The sequence below is a fragment of the Camelus dromedarius genome, chromosome 5, assembly GCF_036321535.1.
Source record: "Camelus dromedarius isolate mCamDro1 chromosome 5, mCamDro1.pat, whole genome shotgun sequence".
NCBI classification, from domain to species: Eukaryota; Metazoa; Chordata; class Mammalia; order Artiodactyla; family Camelidae; genus Camelus; species Camelus dromedarius.
The window spans coordinates 22832017-22845325 of record NC_087440.1 but is presented as its reverse complement, the minus strand read 5'-3'; the positions used below and the strand labels follow the sequence as shown (position 1 = coordinate 22845325).

General features: G+C 35.2%; 1 protein-coding gene across 1 annotated transcript in view; it reads left to right on the top strand.

Moving 5' to 3' along the window:
* Positions 1 to 13309, top strand: part of BUB1B (BUB1 mitotic checkpoint serine/threonine kinase B) — a 43718-nt gene that overhangs the window by 27504 nt on the left and 2905 nt on the right. Inside the window, exons 15-21 of the mRNA XM_010989328.3 lie at positions 2724 to 2998; positions 3945 to 4078; positions 4365 to 4505; positions 4835 to 4935; positions 6985 to 7134; positions 10268 to 10410; positions 12975 to 13146. Of these exons, the coding sequence (XP_010987630.2) occupies positions 2724 to 2998; positions 3945 to 4078; positions 4365 to 4505; positions 4835 to 4935; positions 6985 to 7134; positions 10268 to 10410; positions 12975 to 13146 (1116 nt within the window). The remainder of the gene's footprint in view (positions 1 to 2723; positions 2999 to 3944; positions 4079 to 4364; positions 4506 to 4834; positions 4936 to 6984; positions 7135 to 10267; positions 10411 to 12974; positions 13147 to 13309) is intronic.

Below are 13309 nucleotides of genomic sequence, written 5' to 3'. Positions count from 1 at the left end.
AGCAACTAGAACCCTCATACATTGCTGGTGAGAATGTAAAATGATGCAGCCTCTTTGGAAAACAGTTTAGCAGTTTCTCAAAATGCTGAACATAGAGTTACCATGTGATCCAACAATTCCCTCCAAGGTATATATCCAAGAAAATTTAAAACATATCTTCAGCAAAAAAACTAAACATGAATGTTTATAGCAACATTATTCAGAATAGCCAAAAAGTGGAAATAACCTTGACGCACGCATAAACAAAATGTTGTATATCTATATAATGGAGCAATATTCAGTCATAAGAAGGAATGATGTACTGATGCATTTTATAACGTTGATGAACTTTGAAAACACTTAGCTAAAATAAAGCCAAACACAAAAGAACATATGTTGTATGATTTCATTTATGTGAAATGTCCAAAATAGGCAAATCCCTAAAGACAAAGTAGATTAGGGGTTTCCAGGAGATTATGGAGAGAGTGGATTGGAGATTGACTACTAATGGGTATGGTATTTCTTTTGGGGGTGATGAAAATGTTCTGGAGTTAGATAGTGGATGGTTACACAATCTTGTGAATATACTAAAAACCACTGAAATGCACACTTTGAAAGGGTGAATTTTTAGGTTATGTGAATTATATCTCAAATTAACAATTTGGCAAAGGATTTTGTTCTTTTTATATAAAATATTTTTTTGTGGCAATGAAAGTTACGTGGACCAACCAATTTTTTTTAGTTATGTTCTATTTTAACTACTGTGGACTAGTGACATGATAATACTTAGGGTAAAAAGACTGCCTAAACGTTCAAGTCAAAGTAAATAAACGTTATCAGTGACATTTCACTGACATTTTAAGGAAGACAGTCATCCCTCTTTTCAAACCAGCATCTGGAAACTTGTGCTGAGATTGAAGAGAATTGAGTGTGTTTAATCTGAAGACTTACAAGGGGAGATGTGATCAGTAGCTGTAGTGATTTAAAACAGTGTATTCTCCACATCCTAGGGAATGAGTCATTGGGGGAACTTTTTTAAACATGTTTTTCATTTTGTTTACTTTTTTATTGAAGTACATTTATATCCAGTAAACTGCACACATATTAATTGTACAGCTAAGTGCATATTTGCATATGCAAATATCCATGCATTCTTCACCCAGATCAAGATACAGAAATTTTCCAGCAACCCAGAAGAACCTAGGGAGCCATTTATGACCAAAAGTGCTCAGGCCCCATTCCAGCTATAGTGAATTGGAATTTCCAGGGATAAAACCCAAGCATTTATTTTTATCTTAAATACTTTCCCAGGTAATTCTGATATAGGTAATCCACTGACTGCTATGAAAAGATAATGATGTGAAAGAGTAATTAATTATATATTGTGTTCTGGAGAATACCATCAGAGAATATGAGGAATAGATATGCTGGATTTGGAGGCAGTGGTTCTAGGTTCAGCTGTTCAAAGATGGACTAAATTATTAAAGGAGTAAATCTTGATCTAGTTTTTTTGTCTTAAACCTTTTACTTGAATTTTGATAATAGGTACCTACCAGAATTTTTTCGCCTTAAAAAAATCATTTAAAATGTCTAAACTAATAGGACCACAAGTAGTAATTGCATAAAATGTGTTCTTATACTACAGACATCTATTTTACTTTAATCTTATGGTTTTTTTAATTTCATTTATTTCTTCTAGATGTATCTCTCACCTCTGCTTATTAATGTTGAGTCAAAAATTCAGAGTATATGTTACGTTGGTAATGATCTAGAAAATTAATATCTAATATCTACAAGGGTTAAATGAAATAGGCACTTTTGTGCACTTCAGGTAAATGTACAAAGTACAGTCTCTCTGAGGGCAGCTAGGCAGTATGTATAAAGAACCTTACTGTTCCATTACCTTTTTAACTTGATAATTCTACTTTTAGGAATTATTTCTAAGAAAATTAACATATTACTAAAGATTTAAATCTACAAGTTTTATGATAGTAAAAAACAGGAAATAACCTGAAACAGTTGGTCAACTTCTGATAGACCCACAGTGTTACCATCATGTTTTTAAAGAATTTTTAATAGCACAAAAATATATTAAAAAATACAATGAGAAGGAATGACATAGACTAGCATATATGCTGTAATTTCACTTATTTTAAAACCCCTTTTTAAATGCTGTGCATGTATCCTACCAGATGTATATGGTCACAGCAGTTGTCTCTGGGGAGTAGTAATTGGAGTGGAGCTGTTGGGGGATCAAGTGCAGGAGGGAGACTTTTTTCACTATATATCTTTTTAAGCTAGTTGACTTTTTAAAAAAAAAAAAACTTTAAGAAATAAAATAAAAATTAAATATGTGTCATAGAAGAAAACTTAAAAGGTATGAAGATAGCAGATTACCAGAACATTTTTCTAGGCCAAATGCAGAAGGAAAATAGTGTTAGTCCTCTAGTTCCTTGGTGAAACTAGTTGGGAAAAAAACGTTGTCTAGTATTTTTCCTTTGTGTGGAGAATCCTCACAGTGTATTTTTTTGATAAAATATAGTTTGCTGTTTTCACAATACAAAACCTTTTTCCTCAAATGTGGAATATGTGCTTTTTAAAATTGTCTTTCCCTAGAGATTCCGATATGATACTTTTCTACCCTGTGTTCAAAGTCACTTATCTAATATGTGTCTCTTTCAGGAAAAAAGATAGGCATACTCATTGAAATATTTCAGCTAAATTTTACATGGTTTTTATTTCAGGATGAATTTACAGGAATTGAGCCCTTGAGTGAGGATGCTATTATCACAGGTTTCAGGAATGTAACCATTTGTCCTAACCCAGAAGACACTTGTGACTTTGCTAGAGCAGCTCGTTTTGCATCCACTCCTTTTCATGAGGTCATATCCTTGAAGGACCTCCCTTCTGATCCTGAGAGACTGCTGCAGGAAGAAGATCTAGATGTGAAGACCTCAGAGGACCAGCAAACTGCTAGTGGCATTATCTACAATCCAACTCTCAGCATCAAGAAGCTGAGGTGAGTGGTAATTACAAGTTGTACAAACCAGACTGTTTGAGGGCCCTCTCACTCTGTGTGTGCTTGTCAGTGATAGCAGTCAATTATCAAGCTCTTACTACCTGCCAGGTACTGTGCTAAGTGCTTTATATGACAGTAGAGCTCCCCTAGATAAAGTATCAATGGGATTTAGTAATTAATTGATTTTAATCAATTTAAAGGGTTAGAAGAAATAAATTTTGGTGGTTATGATATCTTTGAGGAAACTCAGCAAAGTGTGCCTGATTGGTAGAGAAGAGGCATTTATTTTTCCTTTAATATTGAGTTTCAAATAATGGTAGAATAGTTTGATGCTAATTTCAAATAAGCAATTAGAGATATATTTTTTAAAAATATCTTTTGGTAGAGAGGTGGAAATGAATAAAGAAGAGCTATGAGGAAGTGACATAGAGAGCCAGGGACTAAGCCTTGTGATCTATCCATATTTAAAAATCAGCTAATTTAAATAAACTAATTCCAGTTTAAGGAATATCCTTTAATTTGCCAATTTGTGCTTTTAAAACTGTATTTTCAAATCTTTTCCCTAATAAACTTTTTCCACATTTTGTAGCATGTATTCACCTTGAGTAACTCCTGTTTTCTCTTGACCTTTGCTTATTGAAGAGTAAAAAGTCCAGAGAAGGGATAAAGAGGAAGAAAGTTAATGTCTTCATCAGTTTTTCTCAGTAAGTTAAGAATAAATGTAGAATAGGCATTTGCTATAGATTATGTTAATAAAGCATAAATTTAATGCTTGGCATTACTTGTCAACCAGGGTAGATAAAGTCACCTGGATTCTGATAATGAATCTATTTTTGTCTCAGGAAAATAATAGACCTTAAAAGTGAGACTGTTGAATGTCAAAATTCTAACAAAGATAAATTGATATACATTATCCCTATAAGGATTGACTCATTTGTGCTTTTAGCCCAATTATTGAAGATAGCCGTGAAGCCACACACTCCTCTGGGTTCTCTGGATCTTCTGCCTCAGTTACAAGCACCTCCTCCATCAAATGTCTTCAAATTCCTGAGAAACTGGAGCTCACTAATGAGACTGCAGGTAGGTTCATATATACCACTTATAAGCAAGCTTCTACATCCATGTGCAATGAACACTGATTTATCAGGGCAAATTGAGCTGTATATATTTATAATATAGAAAACTTGCCATAAATTGTGAAATCTCTAGAATAAATGAGTACTAACTAAATTCAGTACCGTAAAGACCTAAGATGAGTGTTAGGTTAGCAGTGTTGATCATGCAGTCTTGGGGCTTTTTTTTCCCCTTCTCTGTTATAATACCCATTTTAAGTTTTTTGGATAATTTTTTTTAACTTTTTCCCCAGACAACCCTGCTCAGTCACCCTGGTGCTCACAGTATCGCAGACAACTGCTAAAATCTATACCAGAGCTGAGTGCCTCTGCAGAGTTTTTTGTGGAAGATAGACCAATGCCTAATTTGGAAATAGAGAAGGAAATTGAATTAGGTAAGTATCATTGAATGCATGTCCTTTTGTGTAGACAGTATACAAATAAGTGATTATTTGTACTTGAACTTGATGCTTAAGCACAATCAATATTTCTAGAATGAAAGAAAGAGCATTATAGAAGTTAAGACATTGATAATTTCATGTCACAGTAACAATAGGAATTCTTTCTTCCCCTCTTTCAATTTTTAACAAATGATTTAGAAAATTATTCTAGATGCTACTAACTGGCAAATATAAAATGCCTTTAGCCCTTAAACCAGGGAGTAAAAGCTAGGGGGCTATACATATGCACAGTGATTTTAAATGTAATCAAACCTTCTCAACAGATAATGAGGATTATTGCATTAGACAAGAATACCTCATATGTGAAGATTACAAATTATTCTGGGTGACGCCAAGAAACTCTGCAGAGTTAACCATAATAAAGGTGGGACTGATTCTTTGTCATTTCAATTACTTTGTAAATAATATGGGTTGCAACAGTAACTGTGGCCTCATGATCCCCTCAGATCCTTCTAATAGTCTATGAGCTTCCTTATAGGAAAGTCAGTAATGCATCAAGAAGTCACTCATCATTGTATGTCAAGATCAGATATAAAAAATAAGAGGGTATTGTGTAATTCTCTTAACGTATCCAAACATGTTAGGTGTTCTATCAATTTTATCTTTTTGAGGACATCTCTCCTGAAATTTTCAGGCATGCTCCAGTCTGGACAATTACATTCTAGGCTTCACACGCACGCACACACACAACTATACTACTTTGAAATTTCTATTCACCATCATCCCAGGGATTCATATTACTTCTTTTTTATGTTGGATGCCCAGTTACATTGGATCCCATTTTTTCTTCTTTCTTGGTTTAAGTCCTCATATTTTAGTAGCTTCCTGAGAAAGGATGCATAGGATGTAAATTTTTTGAAACCTTGCATGTCAGAAAATTTCTTATTCCACAACTTTACTTGATTGGTAGTTTGGCTGGATATTAGAATTCTAGGTTCAGAACTTTTTTCCTTAGAATTTTGAAGAACTCCATTAGCTTTTGGCTTCTAACCTTGCATTTAAAATCTTTTGCCATTCCCTATGGGATTTTTTCCCCCTCTCTTTCTGGGTCCTTGTAGGATCTTATGTTTGTCCCCAGTATTATGAAATTTCACAATTACATGCTTTGGTAAAAGCCTGTTGTTAACCGTATGTTAGGCACTCAATGACCATTTCGATCTGGAGACTCCTTCAGTTCTGAGAAATTATCTTCAAAGAAAAAAGTATTTCTTCCCCCTCAGTCTTCTCTGTTCTCTCCTTCTAGAATTCCTTTTATTAGGATTTGGGGTCTCCTGGACAGATCCTTTAAAAATCTTGTCTTTTTTTCTCCTATTTTCTCTTTGTCTTTTTACTTTCCTTTCTGGAATGTTTTGTCAACTTTATTTTCAATCTTTTTACTATGTTTTTAAATTTCTTTTATCATGTATTTAATTTGTAAGAGCTCTTTTATTCTAAAAATTTTCTTCTTTATAGCATTCTGCTCTTCATTTCAGTGATTAAATATTTCTTATCTCTGGTTATATTAGTGATGCTTTAATTTTTTTTTCCCCCAGCATCATCTATTTCCTTTCTCTGTTTTGATCTCTGTCTTTCATATTAAAGGCTTTCTTTAAGTCTTGGCTGTCTCTTCATATTTAGAGAGATGGACTGGATTCAAAAAGCCAGTTGAAATCTCTGTGTATATGGTGGGACCTTGACAACTACAGGCCTCACTGTACAATGATCTCACTTGGCCATTTTGTTGGAAAATCCCCAATCTTTAGGTATTTTCTCTTGAGCTTATCAGATTCCTCAGAGAAAACTCTTGGTTTCCTGCCTGGAGCATATAATCCTGGCTGCTAGCCTCCTGAAAGCTGAGTGGGGAAATTATTCTGGAGAGTAGAGGGGCGGGAAGGTACATCTTAACATTTGATATGTAGTAAATTTTTCCTCTTTTCCATATGATATTCCCACTGTCGACAGTGCCTAGGGTCTTCTAGTCCAGGGCCCTTCTGTTTTTTTATTCTCTAGGAATAAACTCCTGGTTTTCTAGAATGAGAGAGAGATAATTGCCAGGCTGTGCTACAGGAGCAGGAAGCAGAATCTGGGGTCTAACTTCCTCTTTAGTATAGTTCAACCACTCCTGTTTAGCTCTATAGGTAATTAGTGCCACCAGTTTCATATTATTGGGGGATGGTCTTGTAAAAATTCAGTTGCTCTCAGCTTTCTCTACTGCTAAAATCAGCTTTCTTGGGTCTGCTAAGTGGGTTGTTACCTCTCACTGTCCTCTTTCTGGCTTCCAAAATTTGTTGCTGCTGTGTTCTTTACTGTAGATTATGCCTTTTAAAATATCCCTTTACTATTATTTCTGTTTGGATATAAGAAGAGCTGAAGGGAATGTTTTCAATCTGCCAGATTCTAATTGCTCTTATTTTTAAAATATATTTTCTTATAGGTATCGTCTCAACCTGTCCCATGGGACTTTTATATCAACCTCAAGTTAAAGGAACGTTTAAATGAGGAGTGTGATAATTTGTGCAGCTGTTATGAATACCAAGACGGCTGTATCGTTTGGCACCAGTATATAAACTGCTTCACCCTTCAGGTTTGCAATAATATGAAAATCTATCCCTTAAAGTCCCCAAGTAGAGAGATTTGTGCTCCACTTAGCAAAGGAATTTAGTACAGAATTCCTGTTAATCTTCTAGAAATAGACCAATTAATTATAAGTTAAAAGCACTGATTATTTTCTTTTCCCAGGTTATTTTGACCAAGAACCTCTTCTATTTATTATGTCAATTTCAAACACAGGCAAAAGTAGACAGAATTGTGCAATGACCTGGTCATCTCATTATGATCATCACCAGTTCATGGCCACTCTTGTTTTAAATTCCTGGTCTGATAATTCCAACATCCCTGCCATGTCTGGCTTTGATGCTTGTTTTGTCTCTTCAGATTGCATTTTTTGCCTCTTAGTATGCCTTGTGATTTTTTCCTGATAGCCATACATGACACAGTGTATAAAAGGAATTGCTGTAAATAGGCCTTTAGTAATGTGATAAGGTGTGAAGGGGGGCAAAGTGTTGTATAGTGCTACAATGTATCATTTTTTATCCTGAGCCTATGACTTTGGACTGTGAACTTCACAAGTTTCTCAGTTTACCACCCGCTCTTAGGTGGGACAGGATGGTTAGTGTGGGCTGGAATTGGCTATTTCCCTTCCTCTGGTCAGGTTAGACTCTGATAATACCCTAGCAGGTTAGACTCTGGTTAACTAGTTTCCCCTGAAGGCAGACCTTGTTGAGAACAGAGTGCTCTGGCTTGTTTCAGATGGTTCCTTTTCCCCTCCCCATGCCAGAAGCAAGAGGGGAGTTTTTCTACAATATATGTTGTGAGAACCTAGTCTGGCTCCTAGAAGTAAAATTCACAGAAGTGTGAGGGGCCCCCTATGCTTACAGATTCTAGAAGAGTCGTTGATTTCTCAGTTCAGCTTTTTACTTGTTAGGACAGAGTGGCAACTTCTAAACTCCTTACATGAGGATGGAAACCAGTGGTCTATTTTTGCCACTTTTGTTTTATCTATTACTAACCCCTTGGATTATTTTTAAAAACCTAAACACAATATATCATTTTATTCTTTGGAATGTCCTTAAGAAGATTTTGCTGCCCCTTTTTTTTTCTTAAAACACCTTTATTGTGGTATATTTCCTGTACAGTAAACTACACATATTTCAGATGTACAATTTGATGAATTTTGATAGATATATGCACCAATGAAACCACCACCACAATCATGATAGCTAACATTTCCATTATTCCCCAAGAGGTCCAGTTTTTTAATTCCCAATTTATCCCTTCCAACTCTTTTTACCTCCTGGTAACCATAAGTTTGTTCTCTATGTCTGTGAGTCTATTTCTGTTTTGAAGATAAGTTCATTTGTATCCCTTTTTTTAGATTCCACATACAAGTGATATCATATGGCATTTTTCTTTCTCTTTCTGGCTTACTTCACTTAGAATGACTATCTCCAGGTCCATCCATGTTGCTGCAAATGAATGACATTATTTTATTCTTTTTTATGTTTGAGTATATATATATACCACAACTTCTTTTTTTGGTGGGGGGTGGGTGTGGAGGTAATTAGGTTTATTTATTTATTTTTTGAGGAAGTACTGGGGATTGAACCCAGGACCTTGTGTATGCTAAGCATGCACTCTACCACTTGAGCTATACCCTCCCCTCTATACCACAACTTCTTTATCCATTCATCTGTCAATGGACATTAAGGTTGCTTCCATGTCTTGGCTATTGTAAATAGTGCTGCTGTGAACATTGGGATGCATGTTTATTTTCAAATTAGAGTTTCCACTGGATATATGCCCAGGAGTGGGATGCTGGATTATAGGGTAAATCTATTTTCAGGTTTTTAAGGAACCTCCATCCTGTCCTCCACAGGGGCTGCATCAGTTTACATCCCCACCAACAGTGTAGAAGTGTTCCTTTTTCTCCACACCCTCTCTAGCATTTATCATTTTTAGACTTTTTGATGATGACCATTCTGACTGGTCTGAGGTAATATTTCATTGTAGTTTTGATTTGTATTTCTCTAACAATTAGTGATGCTGAGCATCTTTTCATGTGCTTGTTGGCCATCTGTATGTCTTCAGAGAGATGTCTGTTTAGGTCTTCTGCCCATTTTTTGATTGGATTGCTTTTTTTTTTTTTTTCTTTTTTTTATATATGAAGTGTATGAGCTGTTTGTATGTTTTGGAAATTAGTCTGTTGTCAGTCGCATCATTTACAAATATTTTCTCCCATTCTGTAGGTTGTCTTTTTGTTTTGTTGATGATATCCTTAACTGTACAAAAGCTTTTAAGTTTAATTAGAACCCATTTGTTTATTTTTGCTTTTATTTCCATTATTCCAGGAGTTGGTTCAAAAAATATATTGCTGTGATTTATGCCCAAGAGTGTTCTGTCTGTATTTTCCTCTAGGAGTTTTATAGTGTCTGTTCTTATATTTATGTCTTTAATCTGTTTTGAGTTTATTTTTGTATATGGTGCTAGAGAATGTTCTAATTTCAGTCTTTTATCTGTCCAGTTTTCCCAGCACCACTTGTTGAAGAGAGTCTTCTTCATATTCTTGCCTCCTTTGTCGTAGATTAATTGACCTTAAATGTGTTGGCTTATTTCTGGACTTTCTATCCTGCTCCATTGATCTTTGTGTCTATTTTTGTGCCAGTAACCATACGGTTTTGATTACTATTTTCGGGGGGTTTTTTTGTTCTGTTTTTTTTTTTTTTTTTTTTGGTTTTCTTTTTAGTGTTTCTGAGGTTTTTTACTTCTCATCTCTTTTTTTAAATTGAAGCATAGTTGATAAACCATGTCATTTTAGTTTCAGGTGTACAATATATAGTGATGGTTTTGATGCATATTTTGATTGTAATATGAATTCTCCAAAATGGTTGGAATCAAGGGTATTTTAAAACTACCATTTATAGAGCACCTATTGTGGGCCAGGCTCACTCTTGATGCTCTTCATCTATTATTTCAATAAATCCTTACAATCTTAAAGGAGAGCAGCATTGCTAAAAATGGGACAAAAATCCTACCTACAAAGGAGCTCACATTCTAATGGAGAACAACACTGAAGAGTGCAGAGCAGCAGTAGGCAAGGTATTGAGTGTAAGTACAGTCACCCCAACTTAAGAAAAAGTGTTCTGTCTTTCTATTTCCAGGATCTTCTTCAACACAGTGAATTTATTACCCATGAAATGACAGTGTTGATCGTTTATAACCTTTTGACAATAGTAGAGAAACTACACAAAGCAGAAATAGTCCATGGTGACTTGAGTCCAAGGAGCCTGATTCTTAGAAACAGGTTGGTCCTTTTCATTCTTTTATAATTCTATTGGCTTTGTCTTAAAACTTGGATAGTTGCTATTTTCTTTTGCTTTTTGTTAAATGCCATATTAATGAACACAGTATGTTGAGAATATTTGCTACCTAAATGTCAGTAGTCACTGGGAATAGTTTAAGAGAATTCAAAGGAAAAAAAACACATTGATGAAATAATTCAGAAAAAAAGAATTAACCACCCTATTGTGATGATTCCTATCAAGAAGAGATATAAAATTTGAATATTTGGGGAAATGTGAAGTAGATTATCTAGTCTTTCTTTGTGTGGGGCCAGTGCAGAACTAGTGAGGATAACTAGCTATCCTTAGCAAAACCAAGGCACTGCTCAGTTTCAAAGCCCAAAGCTTAAGTCATATCAAATTGAGATCATTGCCAAGAGAAGCAGGTAAAACCAGAATGCAAATGCAAACCATGCCAAGAAAGGGGGCTTAGTGTTCAAATTAAATCCAATTTAGCCATCACGTTCAAGGGGTGAGCAGGAAATAAGAAATGAAGACTACTAAGAAAATATAGAAAATACTGAGGCATAAACAAGGCAAAAAAGGTTGACAGTTTTGTTTTATGAAAAGTACTAGAGGACCAGTACACCCTTCTAGTGATCATTGGTCTCGTGGTATTTGAGTAAAGCAGTCTGGTTTAAAAATTCTTTGTCGGCCCCAACCATTCGTCTTGAGTGAGCAGTTAACTGTCTCTCTGAGGTCACTGGTGTACACTAAAAGCTGGAATCATTTTTAACATTTCTCCTGATTACTTATTCTGTAAGAGGAAACTGAATTAGACTCTAAATCATAGTTGGCATAGAAATTAAAAGAATCCTCAATGTATTCCTGCAGTTAAAACCAAAAGAACTAGAGCATCTTACCTTCTTTCCTGAGATGGCAGAGTCCTAAAGACCTCCCCAGGCATTTCTCATCCAGGGTACCTTAGGTACTTTAGATGAGGTAATTCTTTGTGTAGGTCTGGTCCAAGCATTTCAGGTTGTTTTATATCTCTATGCCTCCATAACTACCCCCTGCCCAGTTAAATACAAGTTATAGTCTCCTAGCCATTGTGATCACCAAAAATCTCCCCATATGTTTCCAAATGTGAGAACCCCTGGTGTATTTTTTGTTTTCCTTCTGTTTCACAACACTGAAATTTCAGAGGATAGTGCTTGAGTTCTCAGGACTTTGTATGGGAATTGTAAACAAAGAGATTTTCTGAGCCTTTTTAGCATTGGGCATTTGTGTGCTATGTATTCACATACCCTTCTCGCAGTCACTGGAGGACTCCAGGAAAACACATAGTGTTATAAAGACATTGTCTTTTACTTTGTCACAACTTTTCAAATTTGATAAGGAATTTTATAGAGAGTCACAAGGAATTGAAAGAGCCTTTTGAAGTCATTTAATGTGTGTGTTTGTGTGTAAGCGTGTATGTATAAAATGAGATCCAAAAAGGTGGAATGTTTTGCCCATGGTAACAGTGAATGGCCAGTTAGAGAGTTAAGAGAACTTTCTGCTTCTTTTTATTAAATCTAAGAAACATTTTTCCTGCCTCTCCCAAGTTTTAAAAATATTTGGGAATTACAGTTTTATAATGGCTAAAAAAAGTTGCATCCTATAGTAAGGAAAACTGGGAGCAATTATGAATTTTAAAGGAAAATAGATGATACTGTGCTGTAAAGTATATGTAATGGGATTAATCAAAGCCTGCATTTAGGAATATAGGACCTGCCACCAAATCAATCAGGGATTTGAAAGAACTGAGAAAAAGTAGGGAAACAAAAGGAACACAGAAAAATAATCCATTCTTTTTTCACATAAATAGTTCCTATGTCTCTTTGGAAAGGAGCTTTATTGCAGACTAGGTAAACCCAAGGAAAATTAATCAATAGTGAATAAGTGCTATAAAGTTGTTTTTTGTTTTTTGTGGGTTTTTTTTAAGGAAATAAAGGTTGGAATTACACGTGATGTTAGTTTAATATAAACTGGAGAGTTTACAATATTTTGTAAAGGTGTCACTTTACAAAAAAAAAAAAGCCTTATGTTGTTTTCAGTTACATTCTGGGAAGGAGGAATCTGAATGATGCTTGGAAAGCCTAATCTACAATACTAAACAAGAAATGCTATGACTCCTATAAAAGCTTAATTTCCTTCATCATAACTCTTGTCAGTGTATAAATCATGGCTATTGTATGTGTTAGTATGTACATTGTAAGGCAGAGGCCTACACTCTACTTCCAGTACTTACTTTATATAATATGGAAACTTATCAGTGTTCTGTGGTGGCCATACATTATGGTTTAGAGATTTAGTTTGTGTCACTAAACTAATCAGATTTTCCCCAGTTGGATGGACCCTGCCGCTGCTCTTACAGGTGCATTTTCAGAACTAACCACTGGAGGGAGCTGTTGGCATAGCTAAGACACACCTGCAGTACCTCCTTTTTTTTCTTTTTCTTTTTTTTTTTTTTTTTTAAAGACCAGCTATGCAGCTTCTTTCATGGCCTGTTTTTATTATCTCTTTCTCTTAAATATGGGCTTAGAATCCACGATCCCTATGATTGTAATAAGAACAATGAAGCTTTGAAGATTGTGGACTTTTCCTACAGTGTGGACCTTAGGGCACAGCTGGACGTTTTTAACCTCAGCGGCTTTCGGACTGTACAGATCCTGGAAGGACAAAAGATCCTGGCTAACTGTTCTTCTCCCTACCAGGTAAGTGTAAAACAAGCCTGAGCAAATATGGAGAGGGTTTCTTAATTTCTTTCTTACCTAGATAAGCCATGAAAGCTAAGTGTTTACTGATATTGTCTCTCCTGGAACAGATGACCTAGTTTTCAAATATCACCAAGTCAAGCGAAATGTACCATTTTTCTGT